General features: G+C 40.9%; 1 protein-coding gene across 7 annotated transcripts in view; it reads left to right on the top strand.

Moving 5' to 3' along the window:
• The first annotated feature begins 448 nt into the window (after positions 1-448).
• The window catches only part of CBFB (core-binding factor subunit beta), a 56,983-nt gene continuing 31,042 nt past the window's right edge, over positions 449-26,389 (top strand). For 2 of the 7 annotated variants that reach the window (XM_059667828.1, XM_059667830.1), the window contains exons 1-3: positions 449-804; positions 1,054-1,140; positions 5,710-5,826. In XM_059667828.1, coding sequence (XP_059523811.1) covers positions 727-804; positions 1,054-1,140; positions 5,710-5,826 — 282 coding nt within the window. In that variant the 5' untranslated portion in view covers positions 449-726. The remainder of the gene's footprint in view (positions 805-1,053; positions 1,141-5,709; positions 5,827-26,389) is intronic. The other 5 variants (XM_059667825.1, XM_059667826.1, XM_059667829.1 and 2 more) reach the window with 3 other exon arrangements.

Genomic DNA, 26,389 nt, shown 5'->3' with positions numbered 1-26,389 from the left:
GTTCAGTGGGATGCTCCGCTCTGAGTCCACCTTTAGTCTTTGAAGTGCACGTTTTCCACCCATCCCCTTCGGTTTGGAGGCGCCAAGTCCTCAAGGACTTAAATTTCCTTGCCTTTAGGTCACAATTTTGGTTTACTCCGTACGTCTGGGAAGTCCAAAAGTTCCAGACAATCGAAGGAAAGGAGCCGCGCGGGCCGCTCCCTCTCCATGGACCCGGCAGACCCCCCCAGGGCGGTCCCACGGGGAGTGGCCCGCGGGTCGGCCGGGGGAAGAGGGCCGCGCGGCGGTAGGAGCCAGGTTCCCTGCAGCCCGGCGGCCCGCAAGCGGGGGCGGCGCATGCGCGGCGCGGCCCGCGGAGTTGTGAATGGTACGTTTTGTTTGCTGGAGTTTGGGGCGGGCGGGCGGGCGCGCGAGGGGAGGGGTGGGACCGGCGGGGGCGGGGCCGACGGGCCAGCGAGGTGGGCGGTGAGAGGAAGTGGCGGCGGCGGCCGGGGGCGGCGGGTGCTGGGTCCGCGCGGGCGGCAGGCAACGGCTGAGGCGGCGGCGGCGTGGGCTGGGCTCGAGCGCGCGGCGGCACCCAGACTCCGGGAGCGGGAGCCCACGCGCGCGGGCGCCTGAAACAAAGGGCTCCGCGGGTTAGCGGTCAGTCGGTCAACGCGGAGCCGGCCAGCGGGTGCCCGCGCGAGCCCGGAGCCCGACCGGCCGGCGCGGTCTCAGGGCGGGAAGATGCCGCGCGTCGTGCCCGACCAGAGGAGCAAGTTCGAGAACGAGGAGTTCTTCAGGAAGCTGAGCCGCGAATGCGAGGTGAGGCGGGCGGACGGCGCGGAGGCCGCGCGGCGCGCCCCGAGTGGGCCCGAGCGGAGAAAAGTTTGGGCGGCGCGGCCCCCGGGAGCCCCGCGCCGGCGCCCGCGGAGGGGGGAATCTCGCCCGGGCCGCCGTCTGCCCGCAGGCTCTGCTTGTCCTTATCGGCGCCGCGCGGGGCGGGAGGGCGGGCGGGCGCGCGGGCGGCGCCGCGGATTTGGCTTCTGATTTCGGGCTGTCTCTGCCTCGCAGATTAAGTACACGGGCTTCAGGGACCGGCCCCACGAGGAGCGCCAGGCGCGCTTCCAGAACGCCTGCCGCGACGGCCGCTCGGAAATCGTAAGTCGGCGGGCCGGGGGGCGGGGGTTCCGGGGGCGCCGGGCCCCGAGGCGCGCGCGGGTCACTTGTTGCGCGGGGGCTGCGGCGGCCCAGGTCGGTTCCGGACGCCGCGGCGGGTCCCGGAACTGAGCGGGCGCCGTCTCACTTCCTACTCGGGATTCAAAATGCGAAAGCAGCTGCCGGCGGGCCGCGCGTCCTCGCGCGGAGACGCTGCCCCGGGACCCTCGGCCGCGGGTCTGTCTCCCAGACGCGGCTCGGCAGTTGGCCGTCGGCGCGCGGAAACCCGAGGCGGACCGAACAGGGCCAGGTTAGGTGTAGGCTGTGATCCGAGAAAGGGGGTCGGTGTTTCTAAGGCAGGAAACACCCATTCGGATAAAGAACTGGGCTTCATTCAAGGACCTGGCTCCTGCAAGATAGTGTGTTGGTAAGTCTATACGCGAAGCTCTCTCCTTCCCAGCATAGCTCAAAATAATAAATCTTTACGCCAGTTATCTATTGTCCTTATAGAGAAAACAAAAAAATGCCCTAAAGAACGTGCCGCGATCTTTCCTTAGAATGTTAAACCCTAGGAGAGTCAGAGAGAAACCATTATCGTCTTTTTTTTTTCTCCGAAGCTAAAAAGCATACCCCGTTTGTGCTGCATGGATTTTCAAAAACCACAGTTGATCTTTGCTTTTTTTTTTTTTCACAGTTGATCTTGAGGCCGTGTAATGGGTGGTAGATTTGGTGCTTTGCCTCCACCAAACCTGATGTGTTAAAAGAAAAAAAAGTGTGCCAGTTTCCCTTATCTCCTTTTGATTTGTCCTGTGGAGGTGCTGATGACGGGGGAATGAGGAAGCCAAAGAGTGGGTGGGAAGAAAGGAAAGGTTGATTATTTAAAAAAAAAGAAAAAAAAAAAGTTGAAATACTATGTGATGGAATCCAAAAATTATCTACTCCGGGATTGGGCCCATTGCATTTGAAGAGACTTGAAGCTACTGTGCAGTTTGAGTTTGGGTTAACAATGGGAGGACATATTGGTACATTTACTTCTCCCACCTCCTTTATAGAGCATCTACTTATTTTTATTGATACATAATTCGCATACCATTAAATTTTCTCCAACAAGACCAAATTTATTTTTAAAGGTTACTTCCATATTTAAAATGAAGGTTTTTTAGAATCATATTACAGAAAATGAGAAGATACTAGCTAAATTTACCAGGAGCTGTAGAATAGTTGGTGATTATTGCATGTTATGAAAGAAAAGCTCCTGCTTTTAGCGCACTGCCAAATTTCTTGAGTAGTTGTAATCATATGACTGTAATGTGTAAGACAAATATTTTTTTGGTTTTGCTATTGAGTGGTAAAAGAATCACTTATTACTCGGTCCAGTAATTGTATCATCCTTTGCATGTGTTTCCTTTTGCAAAAGGTGATGGTATACCTAACCAGTGGATTTCCTGGAGGTAATTGATGTAAAAGATGAGATACAGACTATTGTCAGGACTATTGTAAAGCTGGGGTTTTTTTGCAAACCAAATGAAGAATAGCTATTAACAGTTTTTCTGTCATATCAGAACTTTACTGCATGTAATTATGAACTGGGAATGTAATTTAACCCGCAGTGTATCTAAATTACTGTACTATAATGTTGCTGTAATATTTTATAGGTGGCTTGTAGTTGTCATAGACTTTGTAGGGATAAGTCAGACAGATGTTCTAGTTCTTCCTCTCTTCCAAATATTTCATCCTACAAATTTTAATAAGTTCTTAATATCTGACAAGTATTAAAAGTTGAAGGTACATTGAAAGGTTTGCTCTTAAAATGGCATATGTGTCTTAATTTGTTGAATAATGTAACTGTTTATATTTGGTAAGGGATTTCACATTACCCTCTCTAGTTTCCCCCCTTTAATTCAATGCTCTCCACATGTAAATTACAGTATGGTATTCTTATCTCCTAGACTAGAGGGTGGAGACCACATTAATTCTGTGGTATATTCATTAATATACTCCCCTCTATGCAGTTACTTTGCACAATGCCTTTTGCATCATAGGTACTTGATTAATTCAGTTTAGAGGTTACTTAATGTAATGCCTAAAATTTGTCTTTTGACTTATGAACAGGCAGTAGCTTTTACCTATTTGGTTATGGAAAATAGATATGGAAAAGGCATTCTCTGGCCTCTATTTTGACAGCAGTTATATACTGTAACAAATATTTCCCACAATTATTCCCAACCTAAGCTCTATGATGCTCATCTCTTCTTAACTATAAAACTTACCCAGATTTTATAGTAGCATGAATAAAAGTGATCATGGGTGAGGGGTAGAATCTATTCTATTCTATTTGGTAAACTGATTTATTCCCCCGGCAAGTTCTTACTGGAGATGTCTTCAACACTACTGATTAATAAAAGGAAAAAATACTTACGATAGGTATGGTGACTCTACTGGGAGAACAGTAAAAATCATGTGTATATTTTTAAAATTTTATTTTATTGATTCGAGAGAGAAAGAGATGGGGTGGGGAGAGATTGATTTGTTGTTCCACTTATTTATGCATTCATTGGGTATATGCCCTTACTGGAGATTGAACTGACAACCTTGGAGTGTCAGAACAATGCTCTAACTAACTGAGCTACCTGGCCAGGACAAAACCATATATTTTTAATCCTGAAAATGGAAGGATAAAACCTATGTTGGATTGGCACAATGTGTGCTGTTTTATAATTTATGAAACCATAAAATATAGTCGGGGCAATCTGGAAATCTTACATATAGACAGGGATGCCGGTATAGCATTTTTATGTTTTCAAAGATAATTTTCTGAGCTCATGTATGTATAGGTATTCATTAAAGAGTTCTGTGGTCAAATAAATTTGGGAAATGTTATTCTAGAATGATCTGGTTTTTTTTTTTTTTTTTTATCACTTCTATCTCAGAGAGAGGGATCTTGATGAGATAATGGGCATGAAGTGAGGAAGCAGGAAATCTCTTCTGAGGTTGGTGTTCAGACAGGAGGTGAGGTAATAAGATCTGTAGACTGTTTTTACTGAGCATAGAGCTGATTTGGGGTACAGTGGGTGGAAGGATTTGTTACTAGGTGAATACTGAAGAAACTTGCCTGGGAGATTTTGATACAAGGCTTCATTTCATGGGCTGAATCTCTTATTTGCTACCACTGTGCTCTGAGAATTTAATTATCTGAGGGTGGAAAAAGTTAGCTCAAAATTATTTCTTTTATTTAGCAGATACTTATATATCATTTACTTGATCTGTTCTAAGCACTTTACAAATATTAATTTGTGAGGAAACTGAGGTAGAGTTAAGTAACCTGCCTAAGGACATAGCTAGCAGTCTACTTTTAATTTAAACTATTTAATTTCACTTGATTGTTTTTTAAACTTAGCTAATAGTGGGATAAGATTTTTTTAAGTTAATATTGTAATGATGTTTGTTTAGTGTCTGTTCATAAGAAAGGGTATCCCAGTTGGTTAGGGAAATGCTATCAAAACTGTAGAAATTTAGCAGTTAGGTTGACAATTGTACCGAACGGTACCAGTAATAAAAATAGGAAGTATAGCTCTGAATCATCAGGAGAACTAGAGGATAGTTGAATCAGCTAAAGGCTTTGAACAAATCGCCAAAATGTGACCCCCTTTCAGATGAAGACTCTGCTTGAAAGCTTTATGCTTTACAACTTTAATTGGTTAAATAAAACAAAAACATTCATTTTAATTAATAAAAAAATTCCAACAAAGAAAAATTTACATTTAGATGATGTGTTGTTTTTTCAAAATGCTTTTTACTTCTTAATTTCCCTTGGGGAAAAGGGACAGTGTTCCATTTTCTTTACTTGGGGGGAAAATATAGTTAAATTGCTCAGGGACTACACAGACTGACACTTCATTGAAACGGATTTAGATTGTTCTGTCTGTTGAGCTATCCTAATCTTTTATAAATATTAGATGAATACTCTTTTGTAATAGTCAGATCCAGTTATCCTGAAGTCAGATTTTAGAAAATGCTGTGTGTGTTTTTTTTTTAATCACCCAAGGTTTTAGAGAGAATGGGAAGTGCTGTCAGGGCACATGCTAATGTATGGTTTATCAGAAGTGGACAGTCCTGTGCATTTTTAACATGGGCTTTAGAGCAAGGGCTATCAAGAAAAATTAAAATGTCCCATTTATACAACTTTAAATTGTATGTTTTAGAATTCAACATGTTTAGATCTTCAGTGATTTTCACACTTTAAAAATAAAAGTTTTTAAATTCAGGGATGGTGGCTTTTGGTTAGACATTAGCAATGCACAATCCTAACGTCAGCAAGAACTGACCTGAAAGAAAGTATTGATTTCCATGGCTTGATTTTATATTTAAGCAGCCAATGGCAAATGTCCTCAAAATGGAATCAGATGTTTGTAACTTAATACTTAAGAAAAATGATGAGTGCATGTTTTTTACTTTTAAGTATTCTTAGTGCTGCCTGGCTTAAGACAGAAACTGATGTAAAAATAAATGACTGCCTGCATAATTTATGTAATGTCCTGCTCCTGATCCTGTTTGTATTGATTTTTCTAAAAGGCTTTTGTGGCCACAGGAACCAATCTGTCTCTCCAGTTTTTTCCGGCCAGCTGGCAGGGAGAACAGCGACAAACACCTAGCCGGGAATATGTCGACTTAGAAAGAGAAGCAGGCAAGGTAGGAAACATTTCTTTGTAATTTGAAATACTATGGATTGTTTTATTAGAAATTATCTGATGATTTACATTAATAAAGAGATCATAGTTCTGATTATAAAGGGATATGTTTTCATATTATAAGGATGTATAATTTTAAAAAATCACTCAAACTTTTATATCATTCCATTGCTGATTTCATGTGTACTAACATTCACCTTAGAAAGTTCTAGCTAGCCTTTAGTGTACTTTCTTACACGGAGCATTAAAAACTTAATTTCTTTAAATGTTTGGCAGGAAATACTCTTTTTCTACTAAAATATTTGTGACTACAGTGCTGTAAAAAAGAAATTAAGAGAAAAATGAGAAAAGGCTTTGTAGGCTAGGCTTTAAATTTAATAATACTTAGAAATAGCTCCTGGGTAGTTTCTGGTTCTGTTAATAATTTAATTTTGAAGAAACAGCATGAAAATTTTAACTTGGAAATAATTTCTTTGTTTTGAGAAAAAGCTTCTGAGAAAACAAATAGATGTTATAAAATTTTTATGTTGGAAGTTTATGTTGAAGATGAAAAATATAAGTGGAAATATTTAAGCTGAGAGCTCTGTTAAAAACTAAGTTAATGTATATTATGATTTTGGTGAAATTTTAATGAATATTGTGGATTGGTTCATCTTTTTATGTAGTAGTTGACTTCAATATAATATTTAAAGAAAGAAAACTTTAACCTTATTTTATACTTAACTTTTCTCCTGTTTCCTTTGCAGTGTTTCCATACCTGTTTTTAACAACTTGCTAAATCACTTTTCTGTCATGAGTAGCATAACCTATCACTTTATTGTAAAACATAAGAAATATATCAATATTCCTTTGAGGAACTTAAAAAAATTTTGTATTAGAATGTATTAGGTAGGAAAAGGATTTCTTATCTTCTATATATACAATGAAGACTTCTTTGTTTTCTTTAATTTTATGAAATAAGGTTTGATCTTTTGTCAGTGATAAACTAATCTTTGGGAAGGGAGAGGGGAAAATAGGTACATAATGTAAAAAATTAGTAATAAGTAATTTGCTTTCCTATGTGTTAGCTTTTATGTTTGAAAGATTAAATGAAAATGTTCCAGATCTACTATTTGCTCCTTTTTTTAAAAATCCTCATCCTAAGATAGTTTTTCCATTAATTTTTAGAGTGGAAGGGAGTGGGGGCCGGGGGGGACAGAGAGAGAGAAAAAAATATTGATGTGAGAGAGACACGTCAATTGGTTGGGGGCTGAGGATTGAGCTTGCAACCAAGCTACATGGTCATGACCAGAATCAAACTGGGACCTTTTAGTCCGAAGGCCGAAGCTCTATCCACTGAGCAAAACCAGATAGGGCCAAGGGCAAAAGTTTTGAAGCCATTATATGATTTTTGCTTTTTGGGGGGTGAGGGGGGTCTATTTGGTACATGTATGTATGACTAAATTGAAGATATTATTGTTTTCCTTGTTCAAAACGCTTCCTTAAAGTGTGTTGAACATGGTAGCTCAGATACGGCAGACATAGACCAGAAGTAAATCCTTTCCTTTCAACTTTTAACGCTAAACTATTTTGACTTCAAAATTGATATCTCACTTGGCTGGTGTCGCTCAGTGGTTGAGCATAGACCTAGGAACCAGGAGGTCACAATTTGATTCCCAGTAAGGGCACATGCTGGGTTGCAAGCTCAGTCCCCAGTAGGGGGCGTGCAGGAGGCAGCCAATCAATGATTCTCTTTCATCATTGATGTTTCTATTTCTATCTCCCTCTCCCTTCCTCTCTGAAATCAATAAAAATACATTTTTAAAAATTGACATCCCAATGTTACCGAAGTCTTCCAGTGTTTAATAACTATTAAATGGTGTTAACTCTACTAGGAAGTATATTTGCTTGAATTAATTTAATGACATATGTTTACTAGATTGAAGACCATATTATTTTTGGACTTAAGCCATTGAGATATTTTTAGTTATATGACCAACAGTACCAAAAATGTTTTAATGGCGTATTCTGGTATTTAGAGGATATGTTTTCAAATATATCAGGAAAAGTGATAAAAACAATGTAAGATATCAGGAAACTTGCATTTCATTAATGTTTGTTTTAGAAGTTTTTTTCTGTAAAGGTACAAAATATTGTCATTGTGCTCTCTGTTGCAACTACTTATTTCTGCTGTTAGAGTGTGAAAGAGGCCATAGACATGTGTAAACAGATGAGTGTGGCTGTGTTCCAAGAATGGTAACACTGGCAAAAAAATCAGTTTCTTTAGATTTAAATCTGTAGATGTTTATGTGTAGGTCATATATTCCTCAAATATAATTTTGCCAACACCTGTACTACATTAGTGGTATCTACAGGAAAAAAGCATTTTAAAGCAAACAAGAAAACAACTGCTCATATTACACCATGCTACTGGGATAAAGTATGCCAGAGAATTTGGAAAAAAAGTTCTGACCAATGTTTTTTCATCTGTGGAGTTCATGGGTCTTTTTCTCTTCCTCCTTTTTTAAAATTTTTTATTAAATATATTTTTTATTGATTTCAGAGAGGGAGATAGAAAAATCAATGATGAGAGGGAATCATCGACCGCCTGCCTCCTGCTTGCCCCCCACTGGGGACCGAGCCCACAGCCTGGGCATGTGCCCCGACCAGAACCAAACCTGGGACACCTCAGTCCGCACGCCGATGCTCTGTCCACTATGCCAAACCAGCTAGGGCTCTTCCTTTTTTTATGGTCTCTTTCTGGTAACTATTAGCTTCTATTTCTATCTCAACAGGGCTAGGACTAGAAGCAAGGAAAAACTGAAGGAAACTTCCCCAAATGTTAATTATTTACCTCTGCTCCTTATATTGGATCACAAATCAATGTCTTCCACATACTCTCAACCAGGTTACTTCCTGAAGCAGCTTAGTTTTCTTCCCATTCATACCCAGCTTTGAGAAAACTAGTGGTTAATAAGGCTTTAAGAATTAGGCAGAATTAAGTCCTGGTTTCATTTGCTAGTATGTAACTTTTGGCAAATTATTTAATCTATGGTTTTCATTGTAAAATGAGGTTAATGCATACTTTCTAGGATTGCCCTAGTGATTGAAATAGTGAATATAAAGTGCTTAGCCCAATACAGTTACAAAAAGTTCATTCAGAAAGTATTTGTTGAACACCTATTATGTACTGAGCACTGTCCTAGGTACTTGTGATACATCAGTAAACAACAACAACAAAAAGATTCTACCCTGGAGGTTGTTTTATGGCAGGAGTGGAGGAGTAGACAATATACATAATAAATAAATTATATATTATGTTGCAAAGTGGTAAGTGCTCTGGGAAAAAAAGAAAAAATAGAGTAAAATAAGGATGAGCAGGTGTGTTTGCAGTTCATCAATAAGATGGTCTGGGTAAAGAAGATCATATTTGAGCAGAGATCTGAAGGTAGTTAGGAAATGATGAGCCATTTGGGTATGGGGAAAGGTGTTCTAGACAGAGAAGACCTCCATTGTAAGGCTCTAGCGTGGAAGCATGCACTGTGTGTTGGATAGACAGCAAGCAGGCCCCAGTAACTGGAGTAAACTGAGCAAGGAGAATAGTAGGAGATAAGATCTGGGAGATAAGAAGCCAGTTTGTGTAACCACGTGGTCATTGTAATGAGGTGGACTTTGAGTGAAATGGAGGGATGGTTCAGGTTTTTGAGCAGGTGAAATATGATCTGCCATAGATTTTGAAAGGATCACTCTAGCTGCTGTGTTAACAATAGGCTACAGGGGACAAGAGTGAAGCAGGGAGACCAGACTGACTATTATGGTGGTAGCAGTGGAGGTGGTGACAAGTTGTCATAGTATACATGTACTATGAGATAGAGCCAACAGTGTTTGCTTCTGGGTTGAATGTGGAGTGTGAGAGTCAAGAAAGGCTCCAACATTTTTGGCTAGAGCAACTGGGAGTATGGGATTGCTGTCATTTGAGATGGGAAAGGCTGTGGGTGGAACAATTTTGAGGAGCAGTTTAGGACGTGAGTTTGTGGTGGTAGATTGTTATTGCAACTTATCTTTTCTCACCAATTACCCTTAAGTCATGACACTGCTTTTTAGTAAGTAACCCTTTGTCTGCTTAGCTGAAGAATTCAGTGGCCTTTTAAAAAGAATCAACTCTACTGAAGTATAGTTTACATACAATAAAATGCACCCATTTTAAGTGTATACTTTGAGTTTTAACAAATGTACACACCCATGTGAAAACCACCCACAATCAAGATAATGTTTCAGTCATTCCCAAAAGTTTCCCCATGCCCTTTTACAGGAATCTAGGAGTGGCTTGGCTGGATGGCTCTGGCTCAGGGATGGGGCTGTGCAGTCTCTGAAAACTTAACTAGAGCTGAAGCAGCCACTTCCAAGCTCAACTCGTGACTTTTAGTAGGTGGCTTCAGTTTGTAGTCACATGTTTTGCTCTGTACGGAGGGAAGAAAATGAAGTCACTCTGCTTTTTATGACCTGTTCCATCATTTATGTCTTACTCTGTTCATTAGAAGCGAGTCACTAAGTGTAGCCCACACACTCTAGCTCACATTCAGCAGCAAGGCAGGAGATTTATTCACATACTTGGGTGTGAATACCAGGAGGCTGGGATCATTGGGGCCATCTTGAAGACTGGCTACTACAGTATTCACTTAGGTATGGTGAATTCAGAAAAAATTTGAATGCTAATAGGAAACAGAAGCTTCACATTCTCATTCGAAATATGGCTTCATGGTCTAAGAAAATAGGTTCAGCAAAATCACTTCTTTTATTTATTGAATATTTTCAAAGCAAGGGTCTTTAATAAGGAAGGTTTGTTAATGGATAATTGACTATAAATAGGTACTTTGTGTTCAATCAAGTCAGATCACAATTTTATAATTTGTCTATCAAATATAGTTGGAACTTTTGTACCCTGGTGTCTAGTGAGCTGTCTACATTGACTCTTAATAAGTGTCTTTTTCAGAAGTTTTAAAATAATACAGTGCAGTGGAAAGAGCTCTGGATTTGAGTCAAATGACAATCATAACCATTTTCCTTATTTGTAAACTAGAGGCCCGATGCATGAAATTCGTGCAAGGGGCTCGGCCCTGGCAGCTGCAGCGGCTTGCCTCAGCCCTCGCAGCCCTGGCTTCATCCAGAATGTCATCCGGCCATCTGGTCTAATTAGCATATTACGCTTTTATTATTTTGGATGGGAATCAGAGTGTCTGCCTTATTCATGTATCTCATGTATGTGAGGATTAAATGAGATGCCAGAATATGTGAAAATGCTTTTTAAATTGTGATGCTCTATCCAAAGTTGGGCTATTTGATGGAGTTTTGGTGGAGTAGCATGCCTTAGGTCAAGCTTCACTTCACGTAGCTGTGCAGTGTTGTAATACCACATTTTTCCCAAGTGGTCCATTTTGGTGCCTTAATAAAACCCTAAAGCAAAAATGTTCTTAATTCTTCCTAAATCTAAACTGCTTTCCTCTAATTTAGCTGTCATAGGACAAGGAAAGCAACTGATCAGAATTTAAATCATTCTTACATTAAATTTTTATAGACCAGACAACTCCAGTTCCTTTGATCTTTCCTCTTAGGACCCATTTCTAATTACTTTTTATTTCAAACAAATCAAATTATTATGGTTGACCAAAACTTGTTAGTCTTTAGTGGTAAGATTAATGGTTTTTGCATGCATTCTGTGTTTTATAAAGTCTCATTTGGGATTTTGAATTAATGATTGTATGTTCTTACTACATAATTTAGTTTTTGAGTATAAAAATAAAGGGTATGCCCTAACCGGTTTGGCTCAGTGGATAGAGCGTCGGCCTACGGACTCAAGGGTCCCAGGTTCGATTCCGGCCAAGGGTATGTACCTTGGTTGCAGGCACATACCCAGTAAGGAGTGTGCAGGAGGCAGCTGATCGATGCTTCTCTCTCATCGATGTTTCTAACTCTCTATCCCTCTCCCTTCCTCTCTTTAAAAATTCAATAAAATATATTAAAAAATAAAAAATAAAGGGTATGAAAAATATAAACTGAAAAAAATGAACTTTACACTGTTTACTATTTTTTCTATGGAAATTGAATATACTATCTAGTGTTACTACATTGGCAACAGTTGTTTCATTCCTGTTTATAACTTATTATTTTAATTGATAGTCAAACATGTACCAGACACAGAAATAGTTATAGTTATACGTGATTAGAGTACCTACTCTAGCCCTAGCTGTTTGGTTCAGTGGATATATTAGAGTAGGTACTTTTTATTTATTTATTTAAAAAATATTTTTATTGATTTCAGATAGGAAAGGGGAGACAGAAAGAGAGAAACATCATGATGAGAGAGAATCATTGATCGGCTGCCTCCTGCACACACCCCACCACAGATCGAGCCTGCAAGCCCGGGTATGCGCCCTTGACCAGAATTGAACCCAGGACCCTTCAGTCCATAGGCCAATGCTATATGCACTGAGCCAAACCAGCTAGGGCTAGAGTAGGTACTTTTTAAATAAATGTTTTTGGTAAGCTATGTTTTTCCTTTCTGAACTTTTATACTTAATCTTTGTCATTCTTTTGCATTAGCATCAAATAGCAAAGCAAAATTTAACAGCATTTGAATTAAGGAATGAGGAGAGACTCTTGTTTTAAATGGTTCTCAGAGGCCTGTGTCTGCTTCTTCTGGAGCATTTTGCTTACTTGCCTGCAGGATCTTTGTCCCAAAATAAATATTGTGTCTGTTTATATACCATCCACAATTTGGCAGGGCTTAGAGGACTCCTTGATGTTAGCTTTGAGAAATCCTATTCAAGCTCAACAAGTTCCTTCTCCTTCGGCAGCCCAGTTACTCCAAATAAAAGATATCTGTGGTGAAGCTTTGGAATGTGATTTTCCCCTAGAGAAACTGAAGCAACTTTACAATTAGCTTGTCAGATCTAGATTTTGTTTCAATTCAGCTAAAATATGAAGTATATTTTCCAGCACTTAGTTATCAACAGTTTAGTGCATTAAAATAAGTAATCTGGCTTTTAAAAATGTTTTAAGTATACTATAATAACTGAATTAGAATTATAAAATTTAGCACTGGAAGTCATATGTTTATATTTTTTAAAGAAAAGCTTTTATTTCAATAATTTTTAAATCCAAGAGGCAGAGTTGAATGGTTTCCTGAACAAATAAGAATGTTTAAAAATTAAGATGTTAGCCGAGGCTTCATAGCTCAGGGGTTAGAGCACTGGTCTCGTAAAAATTAAGATGTCAGCCGTAGCCGGTTTGGCTCAGTGGGTAGAGCATTGGCCTGTGGACTGAAGGGTCTCAGGTTTGATTCTGGTCAAGGGCACATGCCTGGGTTGCGGGCTCCATCCTCAGTAGGGGGCGTTCAGGAGGCAACTGACCATTGATTCTCAACATTGATGTTTCTATCTCTCCCTTCCTCTCTGAAATCAATAAAAATAGATTTTTAAAAATCTTTTGAAATTTTTTTAAAATCCTCACCCAAAGATATATATTTTTTTAAATATATTTTATTGATTTTTACAGAAAGTAAGGGAGAGGGACAGAGAGTTAGAAACATTGATGAGAGAGAAACATCAATCAGCTGCTTCCTGCACACCCACTACTGGGGATGTGCCCGGAACCAAGTACATGCCCTTGACCAGAATCGAACCTGGGACCCTTCAGTCTGCAGGCTGACACTCTATCCGCTGAGCCAAACCAGTTAGGGCCCCAAGATATTTTTTCCATTGATTTCTAGAGAGATTAGAACAGAGCGTGGGGGGGGGTGGGGGGAGAGAAACATTGATGTGAGAGAGACACATTTGTTGCTTCCTGCATGGCCCCTACTGGGGATAGAGCCTGCAACCCAGGCATGTGCCCTTGACCGGAATCGAACCCAGGACCCTTCAGTCCAAAAGCCAATGCTCTATCCACTGAGCAAACCGGTTAGGGCTACTATAATATTTTTTAAAAATTCTTACAGAGATGACAGGAATGGATTGCAAAAAATAACATCTGCCTCTTTTATTTTATTACCAGTGTCTCGGTGCACGAAATTCGTACACATTAAAAGGGGATTAATTAGAGGAAATATTTTAATATTGCTATTTGCCCTTTCTCTATAATAGAAGTGTCAGAGATGAAAGAAAATGGATAAAATGTATCAGAGTCTGGGGCGCACCATGGGACCCAGAGTCAAGTCCCTGCCCACTCATGTGCACCTCAAAATTGTGTGAGACCCAAACCTGGCCGCTGCGCGCTCCCCCCCCCCCCCTTTGGCTAGATCCAGACTCGTCTGGTCCCACCCTTGTCAAGCCCCGCCAGGCCGGGAGTGCAGCCTCAGGTCCCCTGGCCCATCGCTGGAGTGGAAGGCTTGGCCTGAGGTCCCCCTGTAAAGCCCCGCGGGTGGGGGATGCGGCCTGAGATCCCCTGTCAAGCCCCACCAGGTGGAGGGCGCGGCCTCAGGTCCCCTGGCCTGGCACCAGGATGAGGGGCGTGGCTTGAGGTCACCTGTGAGGCCCCATTGGGGGTGGGGCACAGCCTCAGGTCCCTGCTGATTGCTTGTTAAGGCTTGTTATGGGAACTTGGCCTCCACTGTGGGTGTAGCCATCTTGTGTTACAGAAACGCCACCTCCACTGTGTGTGCCGCCATCTTTGTGGTAGAGTGATGGTCAATTTGCATATTCCCGCTTTATTATATAGGATATTTTAGTTAAGAAAAATTTATTTTTAAATTTAATTTTGTATGCTATTTTGACTTGAAATTATACCTCCTGGTCCAGAACATTTCATGACTTTTTTTTTTTTTTAAATCCTCACCAGAGGATATGTTCTTACTGATTTTAGAGAAAGAGAGAAACAGCGATTGGTTGCCTCCCACACGTGCCCAAACGGGATCGAACCTGCAACCTTTTTGGTGTGCTCGACTACGCTCCATCCAGCTGGAGTCATTTCAGGACTCTTAAATATTCATTGTTTACTTTGAATTATAGAATAAAGATGGCAGAACTAGTAAGTTGTCTGTTTTTTAGGGAGGGGATAATATTCTTTTTTTTTTTTTTTTTTAAGGAAATCTTTTTATTTACTTCTAGAATAGCTTTACAGGCCATACTTAGAGAATTTCAACTAAGAAGAATCTTTGTCTTTCTTTTTACACCAAGCAACCTACACAACAGGCATGGTTGCTTTTTCGATAATATCCTTTTTAAAAATAAATGTATTTTTATTGATTTCAGAGAGGAACGGAGAGGGAGAGGGAGAGAGAGAAACATCAATGAGGAGAATCATTGATTAGTTCCTCCTGCATGCCCAACACTGGGGATGGAGCCTGCAACCTGAGTATGTGCCCTGACTGGGAATCGAACCATGATCTCCTGGCTCATATATAGGTTGACACTCAACCACTGGGCCAACCAGGCAATACAATATATTCTAAAGTCATGCAAAGTGTTCACAATATCTATTGTTCTAGATTCTCTGGCTATAACCATAATCTCTGTTGTTTAGGAAAATCGTCTATTTTTATATACCCAGAAATATTAGTAATGCAGTTCATTAATAGAACTGTGGTTTAGGTGAGTGTATAGAGTCAGGAGGTCTTGATGCTAGCTTTTATCACTTACTAGCTGTGTGACCTTCTGTAAGTGAATTATTTAATCTCGGTTTTAATTTCTTTGTTTTAAAATGTTCTTACTGGATGGCTGTAAAGTTCTAATAATTGGGAAAGTTTTGAAGCTATTAAAATTTGAATATAAACTTAAGTGGTAGTGCTAGTTAAACCTGAGTGAAAAAGTATTAGGAAGAGAGAGTTAGGAAATGAAAGGAGCTGTATGGAGCTGTTTTTGGGTGGGGTAGGGACTTTAAGCAAAGTGAGTTCAAAGTGGAATCTTGGAGTTGCAGAAAGTCCAGAAATAGAATGTGAGGTCTCAGTAGTGTTCAAGTTAATGGTGGTTTGTGATGCATAGGCTAGTGTAACATTGCTTTCTTATACAGTGAGAAAGCCAGCAGGTATTTTAAATATATTTACATGAAGAAAAATTCTATGTTTGGCTCAGTGGATAGAGCATTGGCCTGGGGACTGAATGGTCCTGGGTTTGATTCTTGTCAAGGGCGTGTACCTAGGTTGCAGGCTCAATCCCAGGGCCCGTGCAGGAGGCAACCAGTCGATGTGTCTTTCTCACCTTGATGTTTCTCTCTCTCTCTGTCTCTCCTACTTCCCTTCCACTCTCCCTAAAAGTTAATGGAAAAATATCCTCTGGTGAGAATTAGCAACAACAAAAGAATATAAATCACATTACATATTACAGTATTTTAGATTGGACTAAAAATGTTTCCTACTTAAAGCCATGTATATCTCAGTATGATCAGATGGCTCACAGAAGGAATGTCTTTTCTAGACAATGGGTCATTAGAGTTTCTATGTGTAGTAGTCTTTTGAAAAATGATGTTTAGTGAAAATGATTTAATTTACAACACATGACATTAACTTTGTGTGGGACTGTACAATAAAACCAGTACGATATTTCAGCATTTTTGTTTGTCTGTTAATCCTCACCCCAGGATATTTTTTCCATTGACTTTTTTTTTTGAGAGAGAGAGAGTGGAAGGGAGAGAGGAGGGAGAGAAGAGAAACATCGATGTGAGAGAGACACATCAGTTGGTTACACATGCCCTGACTGGGGCAAGGGATCAAATCTGTAACCCAGGTATGTGCCCTTGACCAGGAATTGAACCGGAGACCCTTCGGTACACAGGTTGATGCTCTAACCACTGAGAAACACCGTCCAGAGCTTTTATATTTTTCAATCCTCACCCAAGGATATGTTTTTACTGATTTTTAGAGAGAGAAGAAGGGGGAGAGAGAGAAACATCTATATGAGAGAAACATTGGTCGCCACTCATGCATACCCTGACCAGGGATCAAACCTGCAAACTCGGTATGTACCCTGACTGGGAATCAAACCCACAACCTTTAGGTGCAAGGGACAATGCTCCAACCAATGCTCCAACCAACTGAGCTACCTAGTCAGGGCTTAGCATACTTTTTGTGTTTAAATCTTACTACAATGTGATTTTTGTTAAGTCATTTACAATACCCTGTAAGATGTCCCAAATTAAGTGGGCTGGATGGCTATAAAGTTCTAATAATTGGGAAAGTTTTGAAAGCTACATATTTTACTTTTTTAGTATGTTCATTATTTAATTCATTTCCCCCATAAATGCTAGCCATCTTTTCTCTTGTTAAATATATCTTACAAATAAAGAGTAGATAAAAATGTAAGTATAGTTTTATGAATAGTAATAAAAGGAATATTCATGTACCTGCTGCTTAAGATATAACATTTCTACTATATTAGAACTGTGATTCTAGAATGGTAGCCACTAGACCAGTGGTTCTCAACTTTCTTAATGCTGCGACCCTTTCATACAGTCCCTCATGTTGTGGTGACCCCCAATTTCATTGTTACAAATTGAACATAATTAAAGTATAGTGATTAATCACAAAACAATATGTAATTATATATGTGTTTTCCGATGGTCTTAGGTGACCCCTGTAAAAGGGTTGTTAGACCCCCTATGAAAGGGTCGTTCGACCCCCAAAGGGGTCGCGACCCACAGGTTGAGAACCGCTGCACTAGACACTTGTGCCAGTAGTCTGAATTGATGTGATGTATGTAAAAAAGTACATGCAAGATTTTGAAAACAAGGTACAAAAAATATGTACACTATCTCAATAATATTTATATTGATTATATATTGAAATAATATTGTAAATATAATTGAAATTAAATAATTTCACCTGTTTATTTTATTTTAACTTTTTAATTATGGCTGTTAGATTCACATGTTACATATGTGACTGCATTTGTGGTTCACATATTTCTACTAGTGGCCCTGTGCACGAATTCTCATACACATTGAAAGGAAATTAATTAGAAGAAATATTTTAATATCGCTATTCGCTCTTTCTCTATAATAGAAGTGTCAACCAAATTCTTGATTGACGATGACAGATGGAAACACACGCGTGTGATTGGCACCAGTGAGAGCTTTATATATATAGATAAGCTTAATTAGGCCTGCTTTCTGATTTAGCTAAACTTTTTTCAGCCCAATAAAGCACCCCAACTTCCCTTTCAGGTAATTGTCAGCAACACAGCAGTAAATATCAACATGAAGCAGATTATTATTGTAGATCACGCAGGGAGAACAATGGGTAAAATATTAAACGGCAGCAGTATATGACTATATTCTGTGCAGTGAGAAAACCTGAAGTCATTTTCAAGGCCCACCATTTCTTCTTTTCAGTCGGGTCAAGTTTCTAAGCTTTCTAAATCTCCGTTTTCTGGCTACTGAAAAGAAAATAGGATTCTACTGAGTCTCCTGTCTACCTACTTCAGGAGTTCTGTGAGGAGCAAATGAGATGAGGCACTGGAAAATGCTTCATAGACATTTGGTTAAAGTGTAAAATGTTTGCACCTGGCTATAAAGCAAGTCGTGTTCTTGAGCTGAAGAAACTCCAAGAATGCTAGACACTAGGGAGAGGAAGCTGGGCGTTGCTACACCATGTCATTACCCGACACCCACAGTGACCATTGCTGGGCTGGGCTGGGCTGTGGACTGCATTTTGTGCTATGGGGTCTTTGCAGTGTTGGCTGCCATTTGATGGGCTGTCGCTCCTGGATGGTGGTGGGGCCTGTGTCCCATGTGGGGGAAGCCAAGTGTTGCTTTTTGGGTACCAGGCCTGTGGTGCCGTTTCTTTGTAAATGGCCAGTGCTTGTCATGGCAGCTCCTGCATTGAGCATCTGCCCCCTGGTGGTCAGTGCACATCATAGTGACCAGTTGGACACTTAGCATGTTAACCTTTTTTATATATAGACTAGAGGCCCGGTGCACAAAAATTTGTGCACTGGCGGGGTGGGGGGGTGTCTCTCAGCCCCACTTGTGCCCTCTCACAGTCTGGAACCCCTCGGGAGATAACGACCTGCTGGCTTAGGCCTGCTCCTGGGTGGCAGAGGGCAGGCCCAATCCCTAGGTGCAGCCCCTGGTCGGGCTCAGAGCAGGGCCAATTGGGGAGTTGGGGCGCCACCCCCCTGTCATGCACAGAGCAGGGCGGATCGGTAGGTTGCGATGCCACCCCCAGTCACACTCAGGGCAGGGCCAATTGGGAGGTTGCGGCTCTACCCCGTCACACACAGAGCAGGGCCCATGGGGGGGTTGGGGCACTGCACCCTGTCACAGAGTAGGGCCAATCAGGGGGTTGGGGCGCCGTCCCCTGTCATGAACAGAGCAGGGTGGATAGGGAGGTTGTGGCCCCGCCCCCTGTCACACACACAGCCGCAGGGCAATCAAGGGGTTTGGGCGCTGCCCCATCACGCTGCTCCAGGGGCCAGGAGGCCTCGTGGCTCCGCTGATCCCAATGCTGGGAGGCCTCGCGGCTCCGCTTGACACCAGGGCAGTGAGGCCTCGCTGCTCAGCTGATCCCGGTGCTAGGAGGCCTTGCGGCTCCGCTGATCCCGGGTTCGGGAGGCCTCGCGGCTCTGCTGATCCCGGTGCTAGGAGGAATATTATCCTTTTACTATATAGGATAAAGGCCTGGTGCACGGGTGGGCCCGGCTGGTTTGCCCTGAAGGGTGTCCCGGATCAGGGTGGGGGTCCCGCTTGGGTGCCTGGCCAGCCTGGATGAGGGGATGATGGCTGTTTGCAGCTGGTCACACCCCCTTCAGATTGGGGATCCCCACTGGGGCGCCTAGCCAGTCTGGGTGAGGAGCTGAGGGCCGTTTTCAGGCTGGCAGGTGACTGAAGCTCCCAACCTCTCCTTTTTTTCTTTTTTTTTTTTGTTCTGGGATTTATTTACCTTCTATGGCTGTCACTGGAGCTGAGAGCCAGCTTTAGCTCTGAGGCTCGGCTCCAGCTCTGAGACCTCAGCTGCTAATCTGGGTTTGTTTGGGTTCTATAATTGAAACACTGTTTCAGCTCCAGCTCCGAGGCCGGCTGGCTAAAAGCAGGTTTCTGGGGATGGTTTAGCTTCTATATTTGCAACATTGTTTCTTAGACTGCAGCTCAGAGACCGGCAGTGGCAGGCGGGGAACCTTGGCTTCCTCTGTCACTGGAGAAAGCAAGCCTCCTGTTCGCTTCAGCTGCCTGGCTGCCGGCCGCCATCTTGGTTGGCAGTTAATTTGCATATCTCCCTGATTAGCCAATGGGAAGGGTAGCGAAGTTATGGTTAATTACCATGTTTCTCTTTTATTATATAGGATTGGACAGTGATACTTCAGAAAACTCCACAGTTCTATTTCCCACTCCACAAAAAAAACCCCCACCACAAACCACTATAATGACTGATATATTTATTATTTATTTCTTTGCTTGTCTTTAACATTTTATTTCCTATGCATGTATTTCTAACCAATGCATTGTTCCATTTTGAAAAACAATACAGCAAGCACAACCTTCATGACAATGTAAATAAAGGATTGCAGTATCATCCTAACATGAAAGCTCCTAGAAGATAAGCTGAACAGAATCTGAGTCAAGTCTGGATTCAGCTTCCCTGCGAATTTTTTTAAAAATGTTTTTATTGATTTTAGAGAGTATGAAAGGGAAAGGGGGAGAGGGAGAGAAACATTGATTGGCTGCCTTCTGCAAGCCCCCCACTGGGGATCGAGCCAGCTACCCAGGCATGTACCCTAACCTGGAGTCGAACCAGTCACCTCTTGGTGCATGGGACAAAGCTTAGCCATTTGAGCCTCACCAGCCAGAACCCTGAGAATTTTTACAAGCCATTCTCGGCAAGTTTGTGAGCAGAGTCGTGAATGGGTTGTGAAAAAACTAGGGCTCACTCTAGAGCAGGGGTTCTCAACCTGTGGGTCGCGACCCCTCTGGGGGTCGAATGACCCTTTCACAGGGGTCGCCTAAGACCATTGGAAAACACATATATTGCCGGGGTCCAACCCCAGCAGGTCCAGGGGTCCCCAAAGGTGTGGACGGAGTCGACGAAGAAGGAAGGACACGGAGGCAGCGTTCAGTTGATCAGCAGCCTAGCCAGGATCTCCAGCCAGGATCTCCAGCCAAGTTCTGGTCTCGATCTCCAGAGAGGTTCTGCTTTGGATCTCCAGGGAAGTTCTGTAGCCATGTTCCCTCGATAGGTTCTCCAGCCAGGTTCTGTCCAGGTTCTCCAGTCAGGTTCAGTGTCCAGGTTCCAGTCAGGTTCTCCTGCCAATCTCTGTAGTCAGGTTCAGTCCAGGATCCCTTGCCATGTTCTCCCGCTAGGCTCTGTCTCCAGGCTCCGAGGCCAGTCCCTCTCCAGGATCCTCCGGCATGCTCTCTCCAGCAAAGTTCTTCTGTCCCTAGGCTCCGTGTAGGTTCTGTCTTCTTGATTCTGTTCTAAGTTCTGAGTGTTTCTGTCTTGTTACAACGGTATTTATACCAGTTGATTCAATCCTATCAATCTCTATTACAAAGGTTAGGGCGTTTCTTATCTCCATTCCAGGGAGAAAAGATTATGTAGTTTAAGCATGATTGTTCGTAGTTAAATTGATTAACTACCCGCCTGGCACTTAGTTAAGGAGTTTCATCCCCTCCCTAACTTCAGGGTAAAATCCCTACCTGGGGATTCAACCTTTCTCGGAGAGGTGACCTTGGTTAAAACACAGCGCCAAGAAGGGGAGCAAACATATTAAGAACCGTATGCTATATATGCCAGGTCCCTTGAAACAGCAAGGATGGACTGGCTCCCGGCAATATATAATTACATATTGTTTTTGTGATTAATCACTATGCTTTAATTATGTTCAATTTGTAACAATGAAAAGACATCCTGCATATCAGATATTTACATTACGATTCATAACAGTAGCAAAATTACAGATATGAAGTAGCAACGAAAATACTTTTATGGTTGGGGATCACCACAACATGAGGAACTGTATTAAAGGGTCGGGGCATTAGGAAGGTTGAGAACCACTGCTCTAGAGTTAGGGCATGTGGCAAAGTGTGAGCCAGTGTTCACAGTATGCTAAAGATCTGGAAGAAAAAATGGTCAGAGGGAGTGGGTTGCTCTGTATTATCTGATTCTAGGCTTACCATGACCGCCTTCCTTTTCACAGGAGTTTCTCCGTAAGTCTTTTCATCTTATGAAACCGAAACTCTATCCCCCACTAAACAATAACTCCCCATTATCCTCCTTCCCCTATCCTGGCAACCACCGTTCTACTTTCTGTCCATAATTTTGACTACTCTAAGAACCTCATACAAGTAGAATCATATAGTATTTGTTTTTTATGCCTGGCTTATTTCATTTAGCATAATGTCCTCAAGAGTCATTCACATTGTAGCATATTGCAGAATTTACTTCCTTAAAAGGCAGAATAATAATTCATTGTATGTATGTGCCACATTTTGCTTGTCTAGTCACCTATTGATGGAGATGGGTTATTTGTATGTTTTAGCTGTTGGGAATAGTGCTGCTATCAACAGGGGCGTACAAATATGTCATTGAGACCCTGCCTTCATTTCTTTTGGGCATATGCCGAGAAGTTGGATTACTGGATCATATAGTAATTATTTTTAAATTTTTTTTAGTTACTGCCGTATTGTTTTTCACAATGGCTGTATTCTTTTACATTCCCACCATAAGGGTTTTAATTTCTCCTGCTAACACTTGCTGTTTTTTGGTAGTAGCCATCCTGATGGGTATGAAGTGGTATCCCATTGTAGTTTTGGTTTTCATTTCCCTCATGATTAGTGATAAGCATCTTTTCTTAATGCTTTTTGGCCATTTATTAGTATGTATCTTTGGAAAAATGTCTATTCAAGTTCTTTGCCCATTTTGGATGTTAATCCCTTAACGGGTGTATATGATTTGCAAATATTTTCTCTCTCTCTCTCTCTCTCTCTCTTTTCATAGAGAGGAAGAGAGAGGGGTAGAGAGTTAGAAACATCGATGAGAGAGAAACATCCATCATCTGCTTCCTGCACACCTCCTACTGGGTAGGAGGTACATGCCCTTGACTGGCATTCAACCTGGGACCTTTCAGTCCGCAGGCCAACGCTCTATCACTGAGCCAAACCAGTTAGGGCTTCTCCCACTCTTTGGGTTACCTTTTTACTCTGTTGATAGTGTCTTGATACATACACATTTTTTAAATTTCATGAAGTCCAATTTATTTTTTTTAAAATAAAGTTTTACTTTTGTCTTTGTTATCATTTCTAAGAAATCATTGTCAAATCCAATATCATGAAGTTTTTATCCAATGTTTGCTACTAAAAGTTTTATAGTTTTTGGTCTTTGATTCATTTTGAGTTTATTTTTTAATATAGTTTTAGATAGGGTTTTTATTCTACATGTGCATATTTATTCCTACTACCAATTGTTGAAAAGACCATTTTTTCCCCCATTGAATGGTCTTGGCACCATTGGCAAAAGTTATTTGACTATGTGAATATTTCTGGATTTTCTATGCTATTCAATGGGTTCTATATTTTTGTTTTTATGCTAATACTATGCTGTTTTGATTTTTGTAGCTTTGTAGTTTTTTTAGCATAAATTTTCCCGTAAGGCTAATTTTATTAATAACACTAGTTTATTTCCCTCCCCACAAGACCAAATGCAACTATCTGAAGTGAACATATCAAGATTTTATTGTTACATAATAAAACAAAACGTGAAGCTTAGAATTGGATCACTTGGTCCTTTCTCTTATCTCCTCCTAGTTTAAAATGCTTGAATCTTATAATAGCCACCCTTCTCTTAGATGTGCAGATGGGCCTAACACATTCAAGCCTCAGCACAATCTTTGTAGTTTTACCCTTTTTGCAGAAAATCAGCTTAGTCTGCCCACCATAACCACTCTGTTTCCTGTCATAATGCCACTTTCCCTGCACATACAGAGAATCCTTGTCGTTGTACTGTGTTATTTTGTGGAGTTGATGCTTGCCACACTTCTTACAGAAAGTCTGGCAGGTTTTAGAAACATTCAACCATGTTTGCTAGAGCGCTATCAGCATTGAAAGCATAGTAAGTTTTGAAGTCAGGAAGTGTGAGTCCTCAAGTTTTGTTCTTTTTAAAAATTGTTTTGACTATTCAAGGTCCCTTGAGATTCCATATGAAATTTAGGATGGATTTTTCTGTTTGGTTAACACATTTTATTGAGTAGGTGTGTATATGTAGTTACACACACACAAGTTCATGATATTTGAACTGTAGGAAGTAGATTGGTCAGTTATATTAAATCACTATGGAAGAAGCTTTTTTTTTTACACTTACATGCAACTCAATTATGATTCAGGCAAACAAGATTGAATGACTGACCCTAGTGATTATCCAACAGGCGAGCAGATGACTGTGCATTTATGAACCGGTGGGGCATGTGGCTAAAGGAGGATGAGTCAGAAGCAAGTATCTTCTAAGAAATCTGTTAGACTAGACTACAGAAATGATTATAACTAAAAGGAAGGAAATACTCTTCCTTAATGGAATATCTTATTTTCCTGGGTACCCATGGTCATCCAGTGTCACTGCTTGTCTGCTGGTTAATTGGTGGTAACAACTATTTATTGTCTTGAAAACTTAGTTTCTTTCCCTTGAAAAGAAGTTACTATGTAAAACATGGGTGGAAATGTGTATATAAGGAATCAGTGTTTCTGTAGTACTCTATATGTTTCATAAATTTTATGTGCATTGAGTTAATTTTTAATGCCTATGAAAGGCATTATTTAGGGGTTTTATATGTGAGGAATCTGAGGCTTATGAGCAAACTTAAATAATTTATATCAGACACACTGATAGAGCTACAATTTAAACCCAGGTTTTATCTGATTCCAACGTATATTTTGTCATGCACCACATATGTAATTTTACACAGAATTTCAGTAGGTTTCTGGTCTTTTTTAAACTTATCCATAAACTCAAACTTCCGTAGGTTCTTTGAACTCTACACTAAAAACTACTGCCTTAAATAAAAGCATGGCTAAAAATTACGAGTGCCCTTAGATATCTAAAGGCATCCAACAAAGGGGAAATTTTTATTTGGAGACCTATAACTTAACCTTTAGCCCCTAGGCTCCTTACATGTTTCTCTCTTTTTCTCACTGGCTATTTATAGCATGCTTGCTGGGTTCTTTTCTGCTACCCAGCATCTAAAAGTTGGATTTCTTCCGAGTTCTTCCTGGGCCCTCCCTCTTTTCTCCTACTTACTTTGGGAATCTCACCCGTTCTTCTAGAGCAGCGGTTCTCAACCTGTGGGGAACGACCCTTTCACAGGGGTCACCTAAGGCCATCGGAAAACACATATATAATTACATATTGTTTTTGTGATTAATCACTATGCTTTAATTATGTTCAATTTGTAACAATGAAATTGGGGGTCACCACAACATGAGGAACTGTATTAAAGGGTCGCGGAATTAGGAAGGTTGAGAACCACTGTTCTAGAGTTAAATGGCACTGTATTGTTGATGGTTGCCAGACTTAACATCATCAGCCCGTATCTTTTCTCAGAGTGCTAGAATCCCATTTGCAACTGCCTACTCAAAAATCTTCATTTACATATCTCATGTTACTTATGTAACAGATAAAAACTATTGCAAAATTTTTATTTTTTTATTTTATTTTTAAATATATTTTATTGATTTTTTACAGAGAGGAAGGGAGAGAGATAGAGAGTCAGAAACATCGATGAGAGAGAAACATCGATCAGCCGCCTCCTGCACATTGCCCACTGGGGATGTGCCCGCAACCCAGGTACATGCCCTTGACCGGAATCGAACCTGGGACCTTTCAGTCCGCAGGCCGACGCTCTATCCACTGAGCCAAACCGGTTTTGGCCTGCAAAATTTTTAATAATAGTTTTATTGAGATAAAATTTACATACACAAAATTTACCCCTTTAGAGTCTACAATTCCGGGGGTTTTAGTATATTCAGAGTTGTGTGACCATCACCACTCTAATTTCAAAACATTTTCATCACCCCAAAAGAAATCCAGTAGCTGCTAGCAGTCACTCATTTTTCCTGCTCCTGAGCCCCTAGCAACCACTAATCTCCTTTCTCTCTCTATTTGCCTGTTCTGGACATTTTATATAAATGGAATCATAAAACATATGGCCTTTTTCTGGTTTCTTAGCATAATGTTTTCAAGATTCAGCCATGTTGTAGCATGTATGAATACTTCATTTCTTTTTATCGCCAAATATTTCATTATATGTCTAATGCCACAGTTGATGGTGCATACATGTTTTTCTGAAGCTCTACTGCTACAGTGATAGGGAATTTAAAGCTACAGATTTTGAATATTAAGTGATACCATGTGTGATTTAGATTGACTGTAACATCACAAATACTGATATTTAGAGCTTGGGTTTATTAAAAATTGTTTATACCAACTTTTACCTTATTTCTGAAAGAATACAAATGTGAGGCTATAGTCACTTCTAACTTTCTGTGAAGTCTCAAGCATCCTCCGATATTTTACTTTTGGAAAGATAAGCAGGCCTTTTTGTTGTTTTTGTGTATACTTAGTTTAATCTGTTTACCCATTTTAAAGGCTTTAGAATCTTTTTTTTTTTCCCAATCCT

Source organism: Myotis daubentonii, chromosome 15, assembly GCF_963259705.1.
Source record: "Myotis daubentonii chromosome 15, mMyoDau2.1, whole genome shotgun sequence".
In the NCBI taxonomy this organism is placed as follows: domain Eukaryota; kingdom Metazoa; phylum Chordata; class Mammalia; order Chiroptera; family Vespertilionidae; genus Myotis; species Myotis daubentonii.
The sequence above is the reverse complement of the archived record's forward strand: the minus strand, read 5'-3'. Positions and strand labels throughout refer to the sequence as shown.